General features: G+C 41.8%; 1 protein-coding gene across 2 annotated transcripts in view; it reads left to right on the forward strand.

Moving 5' to 3' along the window:
* Window positions 1-25,976, forward strand: part of XYLT1 (xylosyltransferase 1) — a 183,692-nt gene that overhangs the window by 135,567 nt on the left and 22,149 nt on the right. For both annotated transcript variants that reach the window (XM_039390223.1, XM_027743977.2), the window contains 4 exons: window positions 6,298-6,378; window positions 18,505-18,721; window positions 20,828-21,004; window positions 22,944-23,206. In XM_039390223.1, the coding sequence (XP_039246157.1) occupies window positions 6,298-6,378; window positions 18,505-18,721; window positions 20,828-21,004; window positions 22,944-23,206 (738 nt within the window). The remainder of the gene's footprint in view (window positions 1-6,297; window positions 6,379-18,504; window positions 18,722-20,827; window positions 21,005-22,943; window positions 23,207-25,976) is intronic.

Consider the following 25,976-nt stretch of genomic DNA (forward strand, 5'->3'; position numbering starts at 1 on the left):
GCACGTTTCGAAGGTGCTTCAGAAGCTTTTGTTATTCTGGTGTTTTTCAGTGCATTTGTTCTTGATAAGCATAGTAACAATTGCATACAATTAGATTTATGAAAGGAAAACCAATGTATTCCATAGTTTGATTGTAAAATACAGTAATTTGCTTTGTAAGTTGCAACTTACAGTTGTTTTAAAATAGTGAGGAAAAAAAGAGCTGCATATGACATGGTATAACAAGGTAGTGTTTTTCTTATTTCTTTATTTTTTACTGCACCAGCAGGGATGCTCAAAAAATGTCATTGTCACAGACAAATGAATTCTTAAGATCAATTCAAAGGTACTCCTTCGACTGAGGGGATTTTTAAAAAATGTTTTGTAAACATAAGTTAAGTTTGTGACATAAATTAAGTCTTAAACCATTGGTGTGATATATCTGTGGTAGAGATAGACAATCTGAGTTAGAACTGGATTTCCCTCGCTGGAAAAGTCACCTTAATAAGTGTACTTGTGTACCTGAGAGATCTAAGATTAGTTGAAGGACAGCTCTCAGCTCTTAATCTTGTGTGTAATCATTGCACATGCTGCTTCCCAGCACATGGACATGTAGGTCCTTACCCATGAAGTAATTTATGAGAATGCAGTGTGAAAGTTGCATCATTTCAGGAGAGCTCCAAGTGTGCTACAGTTAAGCACATGCTGTTAAGTGCTTCACCAGATCAGAGGCACAGTGATTGCACCGTGTATGGTGTGTTTGATAAGATCCTGGGTGTCTTAAATGCTTGTGTTGAAATTGCACTATAAAATAATTGGAAATTGAGTAGTTTACTTTTTGCCTAGTGAATATTTAAGGAAAGTCAAAAGCGACGAGTTACAAAGTTTTAATGAGTGCATGTGGTGAGTATTTTATTATCATAAAAGCTGTAGGGTTTATTAGCTGATATAGGGCTAGAGTTTTTCATTAGCCAAGGGCTTTTCAGGGTTTCATGGGATATAGCTGAAAACATTCCAAACAAATGAATATTCTATTTTAGAAGAATAATGAGACATTGAGGGTTTTTATAGACTCCAAAGTTTGCTAAACCAATATCTCTAATTAGATGGAGAAACTCTCTATAGAGGCTTTGCATCAGCAGCAATACACATAGCAAATGTTTTAAGCATTTACATATCAAATACTGCTGGCAGCATTTTGGCAGCAGTCCAGAGCTGTAGATAGTTTTAATCACATTTGTTCATTAATCCTTGGTGGAATTCTCTTATATGGTCTCTTTAGGATTTTCATTTAAGCATGCTGCCGCTTCTCAGCAGTGGGCTTATTTATTTATTTTATAAATGCCATCTGAAGCCTTGAATTTATAGAAAATAGGTTGTGGAGTGGCTCAGGAAGCAGATGATGGAGTATATTCTTTTTTTCTCAGTACATCTCCTTTGTACCCAGGCATTTATGTACTCTCACTAGGAAGAGATTTATTCAGCAGTGTGACATTTATAAAAGACTTTCACTCTTTTTTGACTATGTTAGTTCTTTTCTTTTCCATGGGAAACAGACAATGGTTGAATGGGAAGCAGTAATTGAAAGTACAGCAAAGATGATTGTATTGCTAATAAAATGTCTTGAGAATCATACAACACTGGCAGAGTAGCTGCATCCCGTGTGATGACTGATCAGTGCCTGGAGCATCCAAATGCAGAAAGCTGATGCTTTGAAATACACAGGTGCAACTTCCCAGCCCAGATGGCAGCGCTGGTGTTGGAGCAGAACTCTAATCTCTCAAGTACTCCAGCGAGCTGAGCTGCCAAGGCAATAGTTTTCTTCCATTATCTTGTTCCTCGGTTAAACCTGACTTGAAAGACAAAACAAACCATTTAAGACAACACTGTTGGAAAAGCTGAGGTGTTAACAGTCACCTAGAGCCTTCCACGTGCAGTTGGCCTCTGAAATCATATCTGTTGTTCTCATTTTTATGACACACTTTAGGAATGACTGTTGTTATAGGGATCAGCTTCGCTGAGAAATGCCTGCCATGCTAATATTTGTTCTGTGATGGATAGCAAAGGCTAAATATAACCTTCCCTTTTCTTTGCATTTTTAGATGGCAGAGTTGAATTTTTTTCTTAGTACAGCCAGGGTAAGGCTGCTCTGAGCCTCCCCTTGCACTAAATTGCCTTCGGAGAGGGAGGAGGAGTTGGAAGCATCAGTGAGAGGGTCAGGCTGCACATCCAGGGTCTGAAAGCTGAACCCTGCAATGAGAGGGTTTTTTTCCTGTATTGTTGTGCTGCATTTGTGTGGTTGATAATCTTGCTGTAAGTGTTCCCTTCAGGAAGAGGTCTTTTGCTTTTTTCTGTTGAATCATTCTGCTGTTGTATCCTTTTGTTAGGTTACCTGTGCACACACACCTCCCCACATGTGTGCCAGCAACAGTGAAAGGGCCAGTGCAGGTCGGGTCCCTTACTGGAGCAGGAAGATCCCACCCAGGTGCACTGCCAAGTGCTGCCACGTCCCCAGCAGAGGCAGGAGCGAAGCTTTCAGAGTGCACTGGATGCTATAGGGGTATGTGGGAATTAGCAATAATTCTTCCCTGTCTCCTGGATTGCTCTCCTTCCTCCCCAGCTCCTGTGGTGGTGATGCTGGCAGCTGCAGAAGCTGGTGAGCCAGTCTGAGCACATCCCCTCCTTGCGTAGGAGGGAGCAGGCAGCGAGGCAGGATAGCCTGGGGTAAGAATAGCCAGGAAAGGAACTCTCCTAACACAGAGGTCTTGGAAGCGATGGCATTTCCTTGTATTTTACAATGCTATGTAAATGAATATTAAATTAATAATTTATTGCAATCAATGCGCTTAAATGTAATTATGAAAATTTATTGAAAAGAAGGTAGCAAAATTCAAGGCACTCACCTCCTCCACTTCCAGGCTCTTCTGTGCACAATGCATGTTTAACCATGAAGTAGTATCATGCTTAACTCTGAGTAGATCAGTTTGCCCCAAAATTCCAGTTTTCTTCTCTAGGGACCTTCTAGAAATAGTTTCTTGGCAAAGAGCTGCCACAGTTACTGTGTCTGGGCTCTGTAGGGCTGAACCCTGGGAAGGGAAACTGTGGAGATGAGTCAGGCAGGCAAGGAATAGCAGTCACTTCACTGGGACTGTTCATATGTCAAAACTCTAATTTTGACCCTAACCCTGAGCTGAGCCCCAACCCAGGGTCTCAGGTGTGTCCCCAGGTTGAGCAGTGCTGTGGGTTGAGTCACTGGCAGCCCTGGAGCTGCTTTTGCAGCCTCTGGAGCCCCACTGCCTGCCCAGCCGAGTGCTCCCACCTTCTGAGCTCAGCCCTGCAGGGGCTTAGCTGAGTTTTGCTGAATGGCATCTCAGCAGGCAGGCACAGTGTGCTGCCCCTGCTACCTCTGTCCACCCTTGCTGCAGGACAGGAGCTGTAGGACCTTAGTTGAGGTGACCTCAGCAAAGGTCTGGGAGAGATGGGCACCCCCATCCCAGCTGGCAGACCTGCCCTTGCTTAATACCAGATCTACATCAGGGAAGTCAAACAAGCTTTGTTTCCCCCTCAGTTTTCACTTGTCATCTTCTCATGGAAACCCTCCTACACGTGCAAGCTTTCTCCACACTTGGAGTTCACTGGAGGATTAGTTTCCCATTTCTCTCTGTGCTGCAGACCTGACTCTCAGACTCTCTACACTCACACCATCCTCCCTCCCTGCTAATGATACAGGTAACCAGCTGACTAATCCCTCTCCCTGGTACCTCACCCTCTGGGTGAGTTTAATAATAAAAGGAAATAAAAGTGGTTGCTGTGTGGATGCATCCATCAGCCCCAGCCTTGGGCACCACCTGAGGAAAGGCTTTTTCCTCACTCTGTATCCGTGCTGTGTTACACACTGGGGAGACTGATAGGAATGTAATATGTATATCAGTGTATTTTAATCAGTAGCAAGAACGACTCTCCCTATTCCCATGACTTTCTTATTTCCTTCTTAGGAAGGCTATGTTGCACTTGTTACTTTCTGTTATACCGTGATAGTTAGTAAAAGATTTTATGCCAAATTTATGCTCAGTGAATTATCCCTGAAACTTGCAGAGCTATAGCAGAATTTAATTTGGCAGTGTGGAGTTGATGTTGCTCCCAGTAATGTCTTCAGCTGAAAATCTCAGCTTTCAATTGCCTTACTTAGAGAAAAAATAGGCCCATGTCTCTAGTCTTTCTCAGAAGGAGTGCCAGAGGCACTGCCATGGCAGGGAGACTCTGCTGCTGCTGTATGTGAAGAAGTGTGGCAGCAATCTGTGCCAGAGGCATTTAGGAAATCTACCCCTGAAGGCAAAGTTTTCTGAAAGGTGAGGAGTATTTTAACAAATGCATTAACGTCTGTGGCATGTTCAGTACCTTTGATTTTCTTTTTAAGGTCTTGTGGTGGAGTAATTCAGAGGTGATGTGCAGCATCCTCCTGATACTGGGGGCAGAAGAGGCAGTTTGAATGAAAGCTTAATAGAAATTCAGTGTGCTGTCATGCTGAGCACGGAATTGGTTGACTGCATAAATCTAAATGTCAAATATCTATGAAGTTTTACTAAATGGAAATAGGATGTTTTAGTTCCATGTTGTCAACACATGAAAAGAAGCATATTAATTGACAAGGAGAAAAACTCTGTATAAGTTCTTTTTAAAAAAAAAAATTAAAAATATTCAAAGTAGGACTAAGATACCACCAATGTTTTCAAGAAGAGGAAAATGTCAATTATTGATTACTTTGAGAGCTAAACATCATTTAGGCATTTATAAGGATTCTCTAAAAACTGAGAAGCATTGAGAAGTTTCTATGGCAGCCCCAAGTCTCAATACATTTGGTAGAGCACTGCTGAACAGCAAAATATAGCTTGGTGAGCAATCTAGAAATTATATTTTATTGAGTGGTGTGTATTGTTACTTTGGTTGATTTGATTTTTATCCTGTAAGAAAATTAAAGCTCAAGCACTTCCAAAGTTGGTTATATTTCTAGAGATCATCTTTGTGTGCCAGCTTTTGCCTAGAAACTCATCCGAAGATGTCAGCCATTGAAACCATTTCATGTGGAAGCATTGCTAAGTAAATTCACTAAATGCCTATTCATCCCAGTAAGATGGAGAGTCACTGGAGCAGCAAATGTGAAAATCTGTACAGCTTACTATACAGAAAGCAGTTTTCTGAGGTTGCCAAATTGAGATGCAGAGTCTGACCCTGGGAGGTATTACAGCTCCCATGAGTGAGCGTAGGAGGAGGGTCTCAGGCTCCTGCAGCCTGGTCTGTCAGGCTGGTTGATAGACAGATAATTCATTTAGTCTAGATAAAATCAGTGAGATTATGAAAATAGTTTAGTTGGCTGATAAGATTTCCAAGTTGTTGCAGCCTGACCTGAGAAGTTAATGCATTTTGTACAGGATTTTGGTTTAACTTGGTTTTCTGTGCCTTATAATAATGAAATGTTTTCAAGATACAGTACTATAGACAGCTGTTTTATCTTGAGTTTTCTGCCATCAGCTTCATTACAGACCATTGCTTAAATGGTGTTGTATCTATAAAGTTTTGGTTTTGAATGCAACTCAGGAGATTAAGATCATTTTAATGTGATTTATTCATTTTTCCTAAATATGCTGACCTAGATAAATAGAGAACATTTTTACTCCATTGTTAAAGAAATAACAGACCACAAAAGCTGTCAAGCATAAATACATTCTTGGACATGTCAGCTGAAATTTTGAAAATACTGGTGTCAGATTGCCTGTCACACTAATTGGAATTAACCTTCTAAATTCCTTTGTTCCTGTTAATTCTATTGGCATTTTGACACCAAAATTTTCCGATTTATGCATTCCAACCTTGGCCTCTTCTCTATTACAAGAATGAAAACAAATAAAGTGCCAATACTTAACCAAATTCTCCAGGAAATATCCAGCAAAGCATGTAAAATGGGACTATCAATGCAGTCATCTCACAGCTGGACTTTCATACTTAAAAAGTGTTGAGCAGTATTACTTAATACCTACTCTGTTACAGTCCTTAAAATACCTGCCAAAAGTTGATAAGAAATTCGTTAAGATGTAATAAAGTTGTGGTTCCTTCCAAGTACATTCTACTGAGTAGAGGGAGCAGCAGGATGGAAGTTTTAGCAGGTTTTAGCAAGTTTAGCAGCAGGATGGAAGTTTTTTCAGAAACCACCTCCTTCAGTCTGCGGATGGTCCCCAGATGAGAACAATAAGTCTATAAATTGCTCTAGGCATAGGGGTTTTCACAGTGTAATTTGTGCATCCTTTGTTCTTTCTCTTGCAGGACCAATGACCACCTCGTAGCATTCCTGTCCAGATACCGTGATATGAACTTCTTGAAATCCCACGGGAGGGACAACGCAAGGTACGCTGGCCCTTCCTTCACCTTATTTTAACCATGGCACTGAGGATTCTTGCACAGTGATGGTTTTCCAGTGTTTACCTGAGTGAAGAAATCAGTCAAAGCGAATGAGGAGGAAACCCTCTTCTGAGGACAGTTTATTGGTCCAGAGTGACTCCTTCCCAGAGTCAGTTTGCAAAGATGCTTTCGTGGAGAGAGAGGGACATTAAGCAGAGTGATGCTTGTTTTGTCCTTGGGGCTTGGCACAGATCAATGTTTTGTGAGCTAGCAGTCATTGGCTACACTGCCCAGTTGGTCCCAGCCACCCTGGTGACCAAGACCTGTGCTAGCTGGGGTCTGCAGCAAAGCCTTGTGCAAGCAGAGCCCCAGCTGTGGGAGCTTGTAGCAGCCTGCACATACTAGTGAGAGTGAGGACGGTGGCTGGAGTGTATCACACTCTACTAAAGTTTTGAGGTCCTTGACTTAAACTCCATCTTCATCCACCCATGAAGAGGTGTCAGGGAGAAGAGAATGTGCTGTGTTTTCTCACTTACCGTTGTGGTTTGAGGGAGCAGCAGTGACCAAACACCATGTTCCAAAGATTTAACCAACCTGTGCAGATCAAAGAATTTTCCCATCTGACTGCAGTGGTCCTGTTTTCCTATTTATTGATAGTTTTGCTTTTCCTCTTTATTGCTAGTTTTGTACCTGTGCTAGCAGTCTTGTAACATGTAGTAGTTCTAGCAACTACATATGCTGAGTCCCAGTGGCTTTGCATTTAAAAATATTGTTTTATTCTGCTTGGGTCACCAGGTCATCCCTTTATTCTATAAAATGTCAAGTGTGCTGTAAGGCTGGGTTTGGTTAGAGTGCACAGAGAATGTGACACACCAAGTCTCACGTTCAGCACAGTGAGTGGGCAGAATAACACACAGGTCTCTCTCCTTCTTGGCTGTCCTTGCTCTTGTCACCAGATTTATCAGTTCTGTCATGTTCCTGTTTAAATTAAGTCTTCACGAGCATTCATCTTGTGAAGTCAGAAATTCTATAATGGGTAGTAAAAAATAATACTGTGAGGAATAATATTTAAATCCAAGTCAACAGTTTTCACAGGAGAGTCCCTCGTTTGGGAAATGCAGAGTGTCAGAGTGATTGGCAGACTCAGCTCTAGCTGGCAATAGTGATCGACAGCACAGTTAGCATAGGAAGGGGGAGAGAAAGAGCCAGGGAAGAGCAGTCGGGCTCTGCCTCCTTGCTCCTCTGGTGCACCTGAGTCTTCTCAAATTCCCTGACCTAGCTAAGGAAAATAGCTAATGAATTATGACGTGCCAGCATCAAACCGGTTTAAATATGCTAACTTCAGCTGGATCAGAACTATTTAGATCAATTAACCACACTAATCTGATACTATTTTAATAATGAAATGAGCTAATGTGCCACTTGTCCTCCCCTCACAGGAATAACAACCCACTTAGTAGTTCAATGGTTCTCTTTGTATAAACAGCTAAATACCTTTAAACCTATTGCAACAAGTCACCATGTTTTTTTTGTTCTTCTGGATTTCTACCATAAATTCCCTGTGCATCAGGGAACATGATTTGGGACGCAACTGCAGATTTGCCAGCCCTGTCTGCTATGGTTGTCTAGTCCCTGAGTCCCCTAAGCACTCCCACTGCTGACCACTGGATGAATAGATCCTTTCACATCCCCCTTGGCATCTCCCCAGTTTTTCTATCAGAGAGATAGAGTGGCTCCCCTCCTCCTGCAAATCCCAGACAGCTGCAGAGACACACTCAAGCCAGCAGCTGTGAATCTTCTGAGTAATGCTGGAGTTTGGTGAAAATTCATTCCATTGTTTCCAAAAGCTGATCAATAAGCAGTTACCCCCTGTTTGTATTGCGGGTGAATTTCCAGCTCTACATCTACCTGTTGAGAGAGAAGTTCTATCTAAAGTGAAGATCTCTAGCCTGATATTTCATTTTTAGTGTTTCATTAACTTAGTCTTGTCTAAACTGGTGAGTGTACCCTCTGCTCTATCTGTTTGACACACAGTTCCCAACTGACTTTGATTGCATGCCCAAGGTGTGTAAGCTGTCGTCATTCCAGTTATCCCTGCAGTTGGAATGATGAAGTCCTCTGGGCTGAAATACCTGCACAGGCAGGTGCAAGGAGAGCAAAGGCCCATCCAGGCTGTCACCCCATGTCTGGCTGCCTACAGCCCATGTCCCCAGAGGAACAGGAGGGATGGGTATGGTGCTGCCTTACAATATTCTCCCAGCATCTTGTGACCTTTGCCTGGGGAATTTCCACAGCCAAACTTGGTGACTTGCTCGTTTAAGAGTAAGGGATGACTATTTTTTTCTATTCACTTTTCCAGTTACTTTTTAAATTTTGCTCTTTACTCAGTCCAGGGGAAAAGAAATACCCCATGAGGTGAATAATAAGGCCAAGAGCTCAGTAAGGTCTAGAAGAGAAGCAACAGCCTCAAGGTTTGGCAACAAAAAAATAATGAAAAAAAAGAAAAGGCCAGCTTTTGGAAAGGATTTAGAACACAGGCCAGTTTTCATGTTATTAGGCAACAGGAAAAAACTCCTTTGGGATATCCTATCTCAAAACAGATTGGAACAGAATTTTTTATTTAAACCAGCTAATTAAAGCCATGATAAGGGAGAGGGCACTGGACTATACTGACTGCTCCCCCATGTACAATAATGATTTGGTTTGTCCAAGGTGTTTTTGTCAAAACATGTCAACTAATAATACAGGAGCTCAGCATCTAAATATCATTGAAAGCAATGTATAGTCCCTGCTGGTAATTTTAATTTTAATTTGTGAATGAATAATGGTTCCTAAGCAATAAGCTTTTCAATTGTCTAAGTCTGCTTTTTAAACAACTGGAAACTCTGAGTTTTAAGTCATCATAGTCTTTGGATCATATAACGGAGAGAGAAAGATTAGAAGTGCCATCTTAAAACCAAAATGCTTATACAGCTCGATTACAATGGACTTTGTATTCAAGCCATGTTCACAATCAGTACATGTTTTACTGCCAAATAAGGAGAAAAACCAGGCTCCCCTTTACAGAGTGAAGTTTTCTTTTAGTTATGCCAAAGTCATTAAGAAGTGCATCGCTCTGATTTTCCTTTAGTGGCTTCAGTAAAGGGAATGGACATGAAAATGGCTCCTACACTCAGCTGGAGAAGTGTTATCTCCTGAGAGAGGTGGATGTATGAAATGAAATTGCATATAGTGGCTGGAGTCGTTACATAGTACTTACTGGGCAACACATTTTCTCCTCTTTTCAGTGTCTCAGACTATTAAAAGCAAGTGAATAACCTGGGTTGTTTATTTGTTTGTTTGTTTGGGGGGGGTGTTGTTGTTGTTGTTTTTGCTAGGAGATTTTTTCTTTTTTTGGTAGGAGCAGCACCTGGCTGGTGTATTATAAAATATAAAGACAGTCAAATGTGACATCTTCGATAACAGGCAGGACAAAAGGGTTTTTTTAGAGAAATCTTGCCACAGTAATCATTTGGGAAACAGTGTAAACATGCTGTGAAGGCTGGATGCTGTTAGATCTTAGAGGAATCTCGAGCTCATAGACAAAATACAAACAGCTAAAGAAAAGGCCATTAAAAGCTTGGTATGTATCTGAGTTCTTTTCTTGTGCTGTTCTTCTTCTCATTAATGCTGTTCTTTGCAGTTGTGTTGTTCCCTTTCTCACTCCTGGGTTCCAGATAATTTTAGAGGTGTTGATGAACACTACTAAGGAGCATCACAATCCCGTCCCAGTTCTCAGAGGCTGGAGAGATCTGAAATACCAAAGGACTGGACCACTTTCCCAAAGTCTCCACCTCTTTCAGCCCAGTTCTGCTGATAAATACCTGTTTCACCACCCTTTCAGACGTGCCTTTTTTCCCCAGTGGCACATGCTGTTTGTTGGTGTTCTGTACACTGGGTTGATGGTGGTTTGGTGGTTGGTTAGAAAATGGATCACACAGTAAATGCTGTTGTGTGTTGAATTGATGAATTTCCCAGTAAGTACCCAAATACTAGGGAAAAAAATTGATTAACTATCCCTGATGTTGGAATGGTTTAACCACTTAGGTCCTAGCAGCATATACATTGCAGCTCATGTGAAATACTTGGTGGTTCATTTGGCATTACTCTCAGCCATACTTTTTTTTGCTAGATTTTATAAAACTCTTTGGGCACATGGACTAAGATCTATTTTTTGCTTGGAAGTAGTTCAGCCCAACAGTTGCATGAGAAATGTAGCGACTGAAATAGCAACATGCATCTTCTCTGCAAAGAGGCTGCGCTTAAAAAATTTAGACATTCCAGCTAACTTTCAAATGTTCTTTAGTGCTTTATGCTAAGCATTAGGGGAGCCATAAAGCCTTTACTGCTTCAACTTGACAGTATGCCTCCTTGTAGGCCTTTTACTTCCACTCAGTTTTGGAAAACAGTGCTCTAGGTTGTCAATGCAAAGAAAAACAAAACCAGCCATGTGTCTTGACGTGGGATTAAGCAGGATGTTCTTTGTTCTTAGAGTATACAAGCAAGATCATCCACTAGTTCAGGAAGGTGCAATAAGTGAGAAGGTTTGAAGTGACCATGCTTTATGGGGCTGGAACAGAATTAGGAAGAAGGTGAAAATTGAGGTACTGGTAAAGTAATCAGAAATCCTATTGCTATCTAGGAACATTGAGCTGCACAGTTCATTTTCAGCTGTATGAATGGTAACTTTTGTACCCCGTCATCTGAGGTTCTGAGACTTCATAAAATGGTTATGGCAGGGAACATCCTCTTAGGCTGGAACAGATGTTGTTGGCCCTGATGTACCCACAGGTCAGTAGCCTGATTTGGTAGCTTGAAATCTGTATAGAAGTGACTCCCACTTGCCCTCAGCCACTTGGAAAGCTGGAATGTTTGAAACCCCATTTCCTTTTCCTTCTCCAATGTCCAGCATGCGGATCCTGAGGCGTTAAGCACAGTAGAACCCTCGGTGAGACGCCGTTGTGGTGGTCACCCAGGTGTCCCTTTGCAGTGCCTGTGGGTGCTACACCAGCTGGGATCTGCAGGGTCTGCTGGCCATGGTGGAAGCAGTAGCCTGTGCTGTAGTTGCTGCAGCACCACCATCACATAGGTGAGATGGCTTCAAGCTCAGCCACTCAGGCCCAGCAGCATTTCCAGGTCAGAGACTGCTCCGGCAGTTGAGGAGTGTTGAGGGGTTTGCAAAGAAGAGGAGGTGAGGGGACAAGAAATCTTACAGAAAAGACATTTATTGGAGACAAACAGATGGCAGAATGTCAGGTTTCATATCATTCAATCTGTCTGTAGTGCATTCATGATAGATCTCTGCATATTATCATTTCTAGTTTTGCTTATTTAATGTAAAAAGAAACAGAATCACTGGAGTTGTGGCCTCCCTGATGGTGAGAGGAAGCCATTTCATTTTTGTCCTTGTAAAAGCTGTTTCAGTGTTGCTTAAAAGATATCATGTAAGTGACGGGTAGTGGAAAGAAACCCACAGGAAAATCTTACTCACAAGGAAATGTATGGAACTGTTGTCAAAACAAGGCAATTCCTAGTAGAGGAATGCATGACTGCAAAAAAATAGACTATCTCCAAGTTTCCTACAAGTAAAAAAATTTTAGAGGTTTTTTTTTATTTTGCTCCTTGACCCACAACATTAAAATATTGAGAGACACTGAGGCTTTTTAAGACTTCCTCTGAAAGAGAGATTTCTCTTTTGAAAGAGAGAAGATGGAAAGTACGATTTTTCAAAGCAAGGGGAAGTTAATGCTTAGGAAAGGATGGACAAGAACAAAAGAATCTTTAGAAATTTCTTTTTAAACATAATGCAAAGATGTGATAGGACTAAAGCATTAAATGGTTATTCTGAGAAAATTATATATGAAAGAAGCAGAAACAAATTATGTAGAATAGGAGGCATGTATTGTAAAGCTTGAAAAATCTAAATATGTCCATAGAGAGATGGAATAATGACCAGATAAAATGTGTATATTCGTTGGCTTTCAACAGCATCTTGTGGAATCCTGTAAGTGAAGCTGTTTGGCTTCCATAAGGATGCCATTCATTGAGAAGGGCCACATTGAACATCGTAATTCAAGGTAGACTTGTAACTTGAAAGAGACATTCAAAATACTGTATCATTTTTGCTGTGCTTTAAATGACCTAAACCTTATGTCCAGTGTGTGTGGCAGCAGTTGTCTGCCCTAGATTTACTTGCACACTGAACATAAAAGTGGTTAAACATACAATTAAAACAACTGTGGTAACAGCTCCCTGAGACCCACACAGATTGCAGGAACAAATGTCACAAACTGCATCTCTCAGCACTGGGTTACTTTTTGTGGCTGTGTCACCTGTGTTTTCTGCTCTGAAGTCAATCCCTGTCCTCCTGAGGTCAGAGCCCACACTGTCCTTGCCAAGGGGCAGCTGGTGATCCCACGGTGCAGGGTTGGCCCCTCTCCATTCACACACATGCTCTGCTGCTCCACGGGGTCTGGTGGAGACAGATCTGCTGCAGAGATACGGAGTAACAAACACTAATCACATTTTAGAAGTAAGATTCCCTGTGTTCCTTGTTAACTTCTGAGTGTTTACCACAGTGGGCAAAGCTACTAAAAGCATTTCAGTTTGTGTGCTTACTTACAGCTTTGGCTTTAGCTCCTCAAATAAGCCCAATCATGAAATAAGACCAATCTCACCAGAGCAAATCCAGTGAAGAGAGAAATTCTTTCTGATATTGTTGATGTTTGTTTCTGCATTGGCATTAAAGCTTAGGGAGATTGTTGGAAGAGTATTGTGTTTATAATATTTTCTTCTGAGTAAGGGAATTACAGAAAGATAAGAAGAATTATGCTTTTGACCTCGTAACATTTGCATTTAGGATGCCGCAGTTTCAACACATTGAAAAGCAAATTAAAGTTATTATTTCTCTTTCTGTTTTCTTCCATCGCTTCTGTCTGTACTGAGAGTTATTTTCATGGCCTTTTGGAACAGCAGGAATTGTGTGTTCTGTGCTGTCCACATGCTGCCTGTCATACCAGGCAGAAATCTTCCTTATCTTGACAGACTAAGTACGTGCTACTTCTTTTTGACACTGTTCCCCTCTTCAAGCTTCAACTCCATTTTGGGAGTGGGGGGTCAGCCCTGGAAGCTTTCAGCATGACAGGAAGAGGTCTTGGGAAACATACTGCAAGATCATATCTTTAGAAAAACAGATGATTAGCTGGTACTGTATAGACATGTTTAAATAGCCGATTGTTAATTATTTCAGATGTTGTAAATATTGTTTTACCCTTCAAATAGAGTTACTCATGGAAATGGGGTGAAATAGAGTGCCTGTGTTGCAGTCAACTGGAAATCCTTTGCATACTCAGTGGAGGCCAGGATTTCTGGCCTGAGCAGGCAGGGAATGACACTGCTCTGCACAGGTTTGGGTTTTATGAGCTTCCTTTTTACAAAGAGTTTTTCAGTGACTGGTTTATGGAGATATATGGTGGCCTAGAGATTGCTCACAAATTACTTGTTGCAACTGCTATGCTCAAGATTGTCAAATTATTGTTCTGTGTTTTCTAGTTGGTCACCTAAATTGCAAGTTACTCTTTTTATGCTTCCCAACTGATTGACTCCGGTTAAGTGTTTCCAGGGTGGCTGTGCAAACACTGCTGGCAAATGACTCTCATATTTCTCATCTGTAAAAATATTTACTTGACTTTTCCCACTGAAATGAGCTGTTGTCTTCAGATTTTTGTCTAAAGAGTGTTAAAAGAGGAGCAGATAAAGTCAAAGCAACATGCAGAGTTTGTCCACGTACCTTAAAGGAAAAATGAACATGCTGCTAGTGGAGCTCCAAGCTCTACAGATTCTTGCTTTGACATTGACTTTTGACTTGTGATGAATTGTTTCTCTAATGTATTGTAACTTTTATTTATAGCTCTTATTCTTAAATAGTGAATGGTGATGATGAGGTCATGGGTGCACCTGGTTAACAGTGAAATGTCGATAGGAGGTTTTCTAGGCAAGAGGCCAGAAACAGGAAACATTTAGGAAGAAACCTTTTCACCTTACAAAGTACATTCTTTCCAGACGAAAACCCTTTAGTGATAAAGTTACTGATAAGTAACATTTAGCAATCTGATAGTCTCTGATGCTTTAGAAAGTTTTATGCATTCATAGACTTCAGAAAAGAGAAAACAGCAAACTCTCTGACTTACACACTGCATAAGTATGAGCATTCAGGAGCGGGGATCTCTCCCAAGAGAGATGCACTGTCACTTGGAGAAGACTATCCAAAAGGATGATAGTTGATTGTGATATTTTTTGCTGATAGTAAGTAACTGGGCAGCAATGTTAGTAGTTAAAAACATAAGAGCTGCGCTATGTGTTTATATTCATGTTGTAGGAGTGTGTGCTAAACAACTTACAAATGATTTTTGTGTTATACAGTCCTAGAATCTTATCTGAAATGCAATTATAAATATTTAAATAAACTACAAAGTAAGAGGAGTTCCCTGAGCTGGATTGCAATCATGAGCTGTCTGGGCTGACATCTCTACTCAGTGTGACAGACCACGTGCTGCAGGCAATAGGGTTTTTTTTAACAAAGTATAAAAATAACCATCTGGAACTGTGTAAACCCCGAGGCTGCATCCACACATAGTCAGGGCACAAACGACACCTTTCACACGTGTCAGTGCCTGATTGCTGAGCTCAGGTGGCAACATGCATTCACAGCATCCTATGGCCTGCTTTTTCATAACCCTAGTCTTGTTTTAATTTTATTTTCTCCTGGCTGACTGACTCTCTTATCATCATTATTTTCCTCCTCTGTTTTGTTTATCTGATGATAATCTCTGTTGTATTTGGCCAACCATACCTTGGTGCAATTGGATGTCATTGTCCTGGCTGGTACATTTGTGGCTGCCAGAGATGTGCCAGTCTTACCTGAAGTTCAGGGTGACAGGAAGCACCTGAATTTTTTTCACATTGACTAAGATTATTGAAATGCTATTACTAAGCCATTTTTTCTACTTTTAATTTGTCCTGTAAAACTCAAGAGAGAAAGACAAGGGGGAAAAACACACCGTTTTGGATTTCATTTCTCTCTCCAAAGCTTGAAATGCTTTCATAAAACATACTGGTTTGGTATTCCATTGAGCATAAGCAGAAACTAATGAAATACAGCATTAGACTAGAAACAAATCAGTAGGGTCATGCTTTTGCCCTCCATCTTCCTATCTTTCTTTTCAGAGGTGGCTGCAAGCGTTCTTGAATGGCTAGTTAAGAATCTTTATGAACTATTTGTAGCATTTGAGAGTTTTTCATTTCTTGAAAAGCCCTGTGTGACATACAAATGACCCACTTCTTTTTCCCTCCGGCAATATCCAGTATGCTTAGAGTAAGTTCTTGCCTACCTGAGTGCCAAAATTGCTATTGCTGGAGTAGCTAGGAGCATCAGTCATCTTAGAAGAGAGCCTAGGGGGAAAAAAAAAAGCCTTATCCACCTTTTCCACTTTGGTTGCAGTTCAGCTCTCTGTGCCAGCAGCACTGCCTAGGCTTGCTGGGGCAGCTGCTGCCTCCTCAGGCAGGATCATTTAGCTTCCAGCAGATCTGAAATGTGCTTGGTCCCCTTGGCTCCCAAGGAACATAAATGGACAGCAAGCACTTGCCCAGTGGAGAGCTGTGTCTTCACAGCCCCTTGTATAAACCATTGCTTCACAGATCATAGAAATTATTTGCTATGCTAATGTGTTGTTCCATTTAGGTGTAATGACTGTGTGCGAAGAGGCCCAGTAAAGGGTGAGCCTTCTGAAAAATGCCTGCTTTCCGTTTGTTTGTTTGTTACTGGTGTCTAAAACCTGATGTGGTGTTTCCAGGAAGGGTTCAAGAAGCATTAGCAAAAGGGTCATCTCTGTGGAGGTCTCCAAAGGCACTGCTGCTCTTCAGCTGGGCTGTGCTGCCTTGCTGCAGGATGAGTGACTAGTTTTCTTCTAGTAACCATGTTGTATAGGATTTGGGGCTGAGATTTGCTGTGAAAACAGTTGTACTCCCAGGAATTGACTTATTTCACTCCATATGCTGAGATTTGGTTGAACAAGCCATTAGCTCAAAAAAGTCCTAGAACCGTGTAAGTATAGAAAAAAGGAACCTGTCAGCTATTTTGGAAGACATGAAGCTGTGAGTCAGGATTAGCTGGGACCTTCTCATCTGGAGTGTGGTCATGCTCTTCTATTGCCAAGTTCAGACAATAGGGCTGAAGCTGTGTTACTGAGCTTTCTGGTACCAGTTAGCTGTAAGCCCCATCATGTGATGCAGCCTGGGGGAGTGTGTAAGTAGAGTAGTTTTCGAAATTTGAAAGGTGATTTCTTTGGTTTGAGGGTTTCTATTGCAGCCAAAGAACCTTCTATTTGAAAATGAGAGTAAAGGATGATAAATTGGTAGAGATAGCAGTTGAAAGAAATTACTTCATGGAAAAGAACGTTATGTTCCTATTTAAATATGGTCGATAAAATTCTATTATTTTCTTAAAATAATTAACTCAAATGAGCATTTAGTTTTGAGGGAAATAAATAAATGACCAAACTTTCAGGCACATTAATATTTGATTTGGAGATAACTGCATAAATATTGAATTTGAAGATTACATTCCAGAGGACTGCATTAAAATTGCAAGACTTTTCTATTATCCTTCATAATGGAACATGAAATTAGAAACTTGTTCATGGAAAGAAAAATTTCTTCACTCTCATTTACACATTTTCTGCACTGTTGTGTTAACAGGGGAGCTCTTCCCATACTGTGAAAAGAGACATAGCTATCAGTAGGACATAGCCCCTGAAGTCATTTACGGTCCTTTTGAAAATTAATATGCACCATTTCATAATTGCATCTCAGTTCTTTGATTGGTGTAGAACAGAACTTGAACCAGGGAGTTGGCTTACAGGGTTAATGCTCATGTTTCCAGATGCAGGAGGCCATAAAGATTTAGTGTTGTTCCTTAACTTTTATTTCTTTTCCCCTTCCTTCAGTTACATGTGTTTGAGGACCACTAAAATGTCATCTTGACTTCCTAATCCCGAAACACCCTGGCATAGCTCTGTGTGGTTCAGGAACAGAACACAGTGCTCTCCTTACTGTAGGTGCTGCAGCTCTTGTTGCCCTGCAGATCCTACACCCAGAGAGAACTTGTGTTCTGTGAGTTCTGCAGTGTCTGGTTAGTGAGCATCTGCTGCTGCTCAGAACATGTGGGATGTGTTCAACACAGCAACTCACCGTGATTAACGGTGCTCAGCCCCCCTTGTGAGGGCGTGTACTAATTCATGGCTGCCCTGCTTCTCCTTTTGGGAAATCATTCTGGAAATGGAGTAACAAACAGAAACCTCGATCAGACAGTCTCAAAACATGTGTGGGCATCCAGTCCAAAGTGTTTTCAAACACAGAATGATTTCTCAGCTTTTTTTTTTATTATTATTATATTGGTCTCAAATAATTCATTTCCATAAGTTTACAGTTCTGCAGTTGCTCCTCTTATTCATGGTTCAGCATTAACAACACATTGTCCCCCATAGACTTTCATACGGAGCAAACAAGCTCTTTCCACAGCAAAGACCAAGAGAGTGCTATTTCTTCCTAATTGGCTATACCCCAATAGAAAAATTAATGGAATAATAACATAGGAGCAAATTGGTCGTTTTACCTTCATGTACAGTTTGCTGTTTTTGAAAAACTATGACTTCATTTAGAGACAGAAGCCTGTCACACAGATTGGGTTTAGTTCTTGTTCATGTTATGGTTCTTCTGCAGTGGTTTGTGGAGAGTTAATGAGCATTATGGACTTTCATGCCACAGAGCTCTGTCATCTGCACAGTTCTGCCTTAGGACAGCAGAAGGTATAAAATGATGTTTAAAAGCAATCTGTTGATCTTTGCCTCTATAACTGAATGTATAACTGATTAATTATTTATTAAACTTCTCTACATTATTTAGGAGTAGAACAGAAATATAAACAAATGACCTTTTGATCCTTCTTTGTTTGAGAAAGTAGCTTTTTATTTATAGACCTCGTGATGATAACAAACTACAAATTAACTTTTAATGGCTGCTATTGTGTTTCCTCAGATTTATCAGAAAACAAGGACTGGATCGGCTTTTCCTGGAATGCGATACCCACATGTGGCGCCTGGGGGACCGGAAGATCCCAGAAGGAATCACAGTTGATGGAGGGTCAGACTGGTTTCTCCTAAACAGGAAGTTTGTGGAGTATGTGACTTTTTCTAATGATGACTTGGTAACAAAGATGAAGAGGTTTTACTCTTACACGCTGCTTCCTGCTGAGGTATGTGAATCCAGAGCAATCCCTCTCTGTGTTCAAACCTGCAGGGTTTGTGCTTGTCCCAAAGATCACCAGAATCAGAGGGGCTTTCAACTGATTTTGGTGGGCTTTGAAACACCCCACAGGGGGTAATGAGAATTTTACTCCCATCATAAGTAAGTCCTTTAGGGTTAGAAAATCTTTTGCAGTTGTTTATTGCTTTGTTTGTTTGTGGGACTTTTTTGCAAGGAATGGCTTTGTTTTATCTTTCTAAACCTATTAATCTGCTACCGAACAACCAAAAATCCAGCTGTCCTTTGCTTGCAAATTGTTCCTGCACAAAGCTTTTGAAGGATATTAGAGATGGCGAATTGTCTTCATAAGTAGCTTTTCTTGCTATTATCCAACCCTTTTCTTTAAAAATATAAACCCTACAAACAAAGGTTTATTGTTCCGTTCAAAACTCAGCTGGAAGGCACAGTCACAAATCATTTAGATCACTCAGGAATAGCTCTGGCTACAAGTGATGCAGAAGGGGAGCACACACGAGGGTGGGTTTTTGTCTGGCACGCAGCAGTGTGTCAAGGAATGTGCGTTATCTGCAAGTAGAGCACAGAGCCTGGCGGGTAGTCGGGCTGTGCTTCACCTGCCTCAGCAGGTACGTTACTCCCCTGGTTTGTCAGGCTCTGCTCCCAGAGCATGTAGCACTCAGCCATCCCAAGGAAGACCTGGTTGCCTGTCTTTAAAATAATAGCTTCCTTGGCTCCTGAACATTCCCAGGGATTGATGAGACCAATCTTACAAATTTAGCTCGTTAGCTTGTGGTAGAGCACAGAAATTGTCATCTTTTGGTAGGGGTTTATTATTCCACACACATGTTGAATAATCTTCTTTTAATCCCATTTCTGTTAAAAATCACTTTTTTTCTCAACTCTGATAACCTTTTCATCCATTATCTAGAGAAATTTCTGTATTGCTATAAAAGGACACAGGGCAATGGGTAATTGGGTAGGGTTTTTTTTTCCCCCTCTCACTTGAATGAGAATGGATGCCTTTATGGGTTTAACCAAACAGTTCAAGCATAAAATCCATATTCACTGAGCTGTCATTTAACATTAAAAAGGGTAGGGGGATTATTTGGGGGCCAGCCACGCTAATGTTGTGCTGGTTATTTATAGATCCTGCTATTGCTGATTTTAAAGAGAAGTCACTGCTCCAAAAATGGTCTCTTCCAGGGCTAAATTTGATGATATTCCATAGCTTTTTTCTACAAGGTTTTCTTTGCAAGATTCATAGCTGGTTTCTTAAAACCACCCTGCCTTCACTGACCTGTTAACCTGCTGTATCAGTCCCCATTACACATGATTTATGTAATAGCTGATATTATGATGATATAATTAGGGTAGCCCAATAGGAATTCCACGCTGCCATGAGTCAGCAAATAAAGACTTACGATATCAGACGTAAATGCAGGAGGCAGAATGTCCTTTTGGTGCCTAGGGTGAACTGTGTATTTCAGAACAAGGCCACTCAACTAGCAGTGCATTTCAGAGTGCTGGTGGTAGAGACAGCCACGGAAGAGCTGTCTGGGACTGTATAATTTTCATAGTAACTGGGGTGATGGTGTAGTTTTGAGAATTGTCTTAGGAAACAACTTGGGATATATTATTAGCACATTGCTCAGGAAAACAGTCCTAAATCTATTAGACCAGACAGTAACTTACAGACAAGTAATAATGGGAATTTCTTAGAATTGCTCATACAGCTGAAATATAAATAAAATAATTGCTGACACTGCGGCCTTTCCAGGAGTCCTTTGGACTCCCAGTGCACAAAGCTGCTCATTGCAGAAGTGCAGGTTTTCTGTGCCAGGTATTTGGAGCAAGGCCTCAGCTGTGTATTATTATAGTTTCGTTGGGTCTGTAGTGTGTAGTGACTTTTTCGTGCTCTATGGAATCCATACACAGAGAGCACATTTCATATATGGCAGAACAATAGAGCTTGTTAATTCTATCATTTCAAACGAAGATGAGTCACCTGCATTAGGTTTGGGCCCATGGGCTGAAGTGAAGGAGAGAAAACGGAAGTTTGAGGAGCTAAATACAGTGATCTGCTCTGTCTTTCTTGCAGTCCTTCTTTCACACTGTTCTGGAGAACAGCCCATACTGTGACTCCATGGTGGACAACAACTTGCGCATCACGAACTGGAATCGTAAACTCGGTTGCAAGTGTCAATACAAGCACATTGTTGACTGGTGTGGCTGTTCACCTAATGACTTCAAACCAGCAGACTTTCACCGATTCCAGGTAACTGAACATAACCTGAAAGAGGCTCTTCTCCCTCTGCCGGGGTGTGGAGAGCCAGCTGGCTGCATGGCTGCAGCAGGGAATGGGAAGGGAAGCTTTTACTCCATCAGTCAGGTGGAGAAAGAGATGTGAAGAAGCTCTGATCTTAATTTCAGGAGAACAAAAGATTGGTTCTCCTGTGTTTTGGCCCTTGAGACATATTACTTGCACAGTAAAGTCACAAAGCAACTCTTTGGGCTACTTAGCATTGGTAATCTGCTGGGCTAGAAAGATGGGAAGCTTGACACATCTCTCAGGATACCACTAGTACTTGGTAACTCTTGTGATTTTGTTGCAAAGTTTCAGCTCAGGTGCTTTCATGCTTTCATTAAACTCCCAGCTTTCAGTGTTAAGCAATGTTTATCATCTTTAAAAAAAACTTAGAAGTTCACTAGTGTGCCTGCTAGAGACTTACATAGCACAAGACAAATTCATTTTCATGATCATATTCATCAGCATTAGTGTTCATTTTGTTGTTTTGGGAGCCTTAGTCATGAGGTTTTGATCACCCAGGTTTGGCAATACTGCCTTAAAAAGTGTAATCAGTTCCTTTGTGATAGTTTCCTCAAGCCAGACATGAGAGCAAATCCTGTGCTTAAGGGTGCACTCAGTCTCAAGGCTGTATCTGGCTCGTGTATCTTTTATTAAGAATGAACAGCCTCTTGTTTCAAGGTCACCAGATTTGCAATTCCATCCCTGCAACTCCTTGGGCTTCCCTGCATAAAGCATATTTGTTCAGGCTTTGTGTGGGATGGGGAATGTGTTACCCTACAGCACAGAAATGATGACTGCTCTGAAACAGATCTTTACTGTAATGTGCCTACCAGACACGCTTGAAGTCAGTGACACAGGCACTCACAAAAAGAGCAAATGAGATGTTATCTAAGAGAGGCTCTGCTGCCCCTACCACCAAGCCCAGGAAAGTCTCCAGCACAAAATAAATGGCAAGTCTTAAAAAACTTCTGCCAGACTGCAGAGCCTGACCTGCTCCAGGCTGTGAACCCACAATGATATTTCAGAAAACAATCAAGTAAACTGAGCTGGAAGGGAATGTACAAAATTAGAATAGATGTAAAGGCAGCTTCTGACACTTGCCTGGTGAGAGAGCCCCTCACACAAACACAGGGCACCAGAAGGCTGGCTCACAGTTCTCATGGAGGCACAAAGAGAGCTGCAGAGGCACAGATCAGAGAGCCCACAGTATGTGCCCTCTCGGACTAAAACTGAGCATCCTCAAAAGAATTTTCCAACCGTCTGAGGCACCTTTGAACTCCTTGGCACCTCAGAACCCATGCTCAAATATGAGCAAGGCAAAACAAAGACTTTTTTAAAGCTTATTGTAGTTGAGTAGCATATAAAGCAGTAATATGCTCAAGACTGTGTCAAGTGCAGGGCAAAAATCTGTGCAGGACCACTGAGAGGTTGAGAAACCTCAGCCATAGATGGCAGCTCTCCCAGAGTCCTCTTACCACCTCCTGGCAGCAAATCCATGCACAGAAAATGCTGCTCTGCCTCTTCTGAGCCCCTGTGTCACACAATGGTTTGTTCCCTGCCTAACAGGTGCCAGTGCTGCACCGTCTCCAGGCTAACAGAGGGTTTAGAAAGCATTCCACACTGCTCTGGCACTTGAGAGCCTTCCAGAGCAAGGCAGCAGGGGGAGGGAGGCTGTTGGTATGAAGGGATTGACACAGCTGTGTTTTTGTTGTGTAACTATGTAGTTTTTTACCTGAACCTTAACATCACTCCTAGCAACGAATGGGCACAAAGGTGACCCTGTAAGTCATCTTTGCCCATGGAGAGAACCAGTTCATGTCCTCAGCTCCAACCCATGGCTTAGGACAAAGTGCCATGGCCGAAAATGGGAACTCACTCAGTGTCTTTTCCTGTCGTATCCCAACAGCAGACTGCCAGGCCAACTTTCTTTGCCCGCAAATTTGAAGCTATAGTGAACCAAGAGATAATTGGCCAACTGGACTATTACTTGTACGGCAACTACCCGTCCGGCACGCCCGGCCTGCGGGCCTACTGGGAGAACGTGTACGACGAGCCCGACGGGGTGCAGACCCTCAGCGACGTGGCCCTCACCATGTACCACGCGTTCTCCCGCCTGGGCCTGCGCAGAGCCGAGACCTCCTTCCACGCTGCTGGAGACAACAGCTGCCGGTTAGTCCGGGCCTGCCTTGTCTTGGGTGTCTCAGGGGACGCCGAGCTCCCGGGGATGTTGGTTCTACTCGGCTGTGCTGGCTGGAACCCGCCCTCACAAACAGGGCCAGGCAGCTGCAAGTGCACAGCACTTATTTCCAGGAGTATTTATGTCCATAATAAAGCATTGGTTATTCTGGGTTGACATTATGTGACCTGTTTGCTGCACTTTTAAGGAGCTACTTTCCGGCCTGATGAAGACTGACAGGATCCAGTTGGGCAGTGCTACCCCCACTGCTACGTTTTCCTTGATTAATTTCAGCAAGTGTATTATAGCCACAGCTCCTAAACCCTCCGTGTGATTGCAGCAGAGGTCATGTTCACCTCTATTATGCTTACCAAGAGCAGAGGACAGGATTTCAGAACTAATCTGAACACGGGCAGGTTAATGGTCCTTGCTTGTTTGTTCCCCTGGGAGCACACACGGAATACACAGAGCCGCTTGTTTGGCTCAGTTTGCCTGCTTGGTGTAGCTGTCTGTGCCAAAAGTGCTGCAACTGGTAGGATCTATTAACATCAAATACATAAAATGTATTATTATATAAATATAATTTATAAATATATATATATATCAAATGAAGTTCCATATTCTTTAAAGGGAAATTTCCCCTATATTCTAGATTCCTTTTTCACCTATAAGCCTAGCGAAGAACAATTCAGTTTAAAAGAGATTTGAAACAAGAATTCCCGGAGTTAGACTTGCACAGAAAAGGCTCTCTTCATGGTAGATGTTTGCTGCCTGCAAACACACCTGAAGCTGTTTACATTCAAAGCAGAGAAAGTTCATCTTAATTCATTCTTCAGAATGTATTTCTGGACCCTGCCTTTTTTTTTTCCTAACAGAAAACACAGCCTAAGTCAGCAACACTGAAGACATCCCCTTGTTCTTTGATGGATGGACGTTGCCCCTCTTGTGTTCTCGAGAGGGAACCAAATGTGCCTTGACCTTCCTAAATTAGTCATGGAAGTGCTGAGCAATGTCCCATTTAGAAAGATGTGGCAATAAGTGCTCCAGATTCCTATTAGAGTTTTGTCAGTGAAGGTTACCGGTGCAAAGCAATAAAAGATCAATAACAATTAGATAGAAATAATCACTAGTAGCATGCCTTCCTTATATGAAATAAAGGCAGACCTAGAGAAGTGCTGGGTCATTTGTCCCGCAGAGTGAAGCCAACAGAGAGGAAGGGGGGTATGTGTAACCAGCACTGAAATAATTTGACAATTACTTCTGTGCTTATTCCTTTTGCCAGTGTTCTGACGCTGATTTACATCAATTATCAATATCTTTTCTGAGGAACTTTCCATTGCACAGGAGCTCAAGGTGCTTTTCAAGCTTGCTCAGATTATAAATAGGGACATCGTGTCACCCACTGCTGATTGCAGCTGTCCCTGGAATAAAGCATGGCTCCTTTACAGCAGGCTGGAGCCTCATGAAACAGTGCAGGGAGGAATTGCACTGTGATATGGAGTGGAGGCTTCATTTTCATACCTACCTGAGCCCCCTCGAAACACTGTGAGTCAACATCCAATTTAAATCACAGAAAGGTGGATATTCCTCAGGTTTATGATTCACATCTCTTCAATACTACATTGTCTTTCTAGGTGTATGCATATATACCTTTCCTCTTTCCCTCCAGTGATTTTGCATGTCTCTAACACAGTAATGGCAGGGATCTATGTGGGCTGAGCACCTTGACAGTGTTCCTTTGCTGCTGGGGCTACAGCAGCACCGAGTCAGCTGATCCTGTAGTCACCACCCCAGCTCGTTTCACACCGCTGCTGGCACTGCAAGGAAAGCTGCTACCGCTTCAGATCACATTTGGAGTCAGTCCCTGCTGCCTCCTGCAGCAGCACAGGAGATGTTTATAAGAGAAGCTGCCCTGCACACTTTTCTAACGAGGGCCAGCTCACAGCCTCAGGAAGCCGTGCCCCCCGCAGACTGCTCGGGTACCAAATGAGATTGCGCATCAGCATCTTCTCTTGGAGCAACATTAATGTGTGATTGAGGTTTAATTTATTTCTTCCATCTCTAGGCATTTTTACTCACTGCTGCCAAGAGGCAATTTACTCAGACTATTTCAAGGATATTGTAAATATTTGCTGCTGCACACATATAAAACAGGAGGTCTCAGTACTCAGAACAGAAGTTAGGTTGTTGGTGGTATTGGCTGCGTAGCTTTGCTGTGTTTTTGCTCAGTCCATCAGTGTTTGTACCCTGTTTTCTTATGTTTATTTCTCAAACTCTAGAGACTTCCTTCTGGGTGTTGCTGGCCTCGTGCAATGGAAAAGCTTCATTGGTCAGCTCCTCTTACTGCTCATGTCTTGAGCTGTGGTAACAAACACGAGGAGTCAGACTTAGCTGACTTACTGGGAAGGTGTCATACTGTGTGGTTCAACTTGTTTTGCAGTTAATGTCAGTGCTGCAAAGTAGTAAAATATTTCTGAGCTATGAATAACACATTTTTAATTATTTATACATCCGTATGTACCCAAACATCATTACGGGAGTTTCTGAGACTATAGCAGAGAATTGACCATACAGTTTATTATTTGAAGCTGTGAACACAATGTCTTTAAATCTGAACTGTAATCAAACGCCCCCAAATCTCCCAGTGATAGGTTTTGCCTGGTTGTTTGACATTTTATCAGTTTGGGTTTTTTTAAATCTCAAGTCTTTAAGGAATGCGAAGTTTATTTCCTAAAATATAGGAAAATGGGGGCTGGATCCTGA

This window comes from Pipra filicauda, unplaced genomic scaffold (genome assembly GCF_003945595.2).
Source record: "Pipra filicauda isolate LSUMZ 115617 unplaced genomic scaffold, ASM394559v2 scaffold127_size2900866_pilon, whole genome shotgun sequence".
Taxonomy (NCBI): domain Eukaryota; kingdom Metazoa; phylum Chordata; class Aves; order Passeriformes; family Pipridae; genus Pipra; species Pipra filicauda.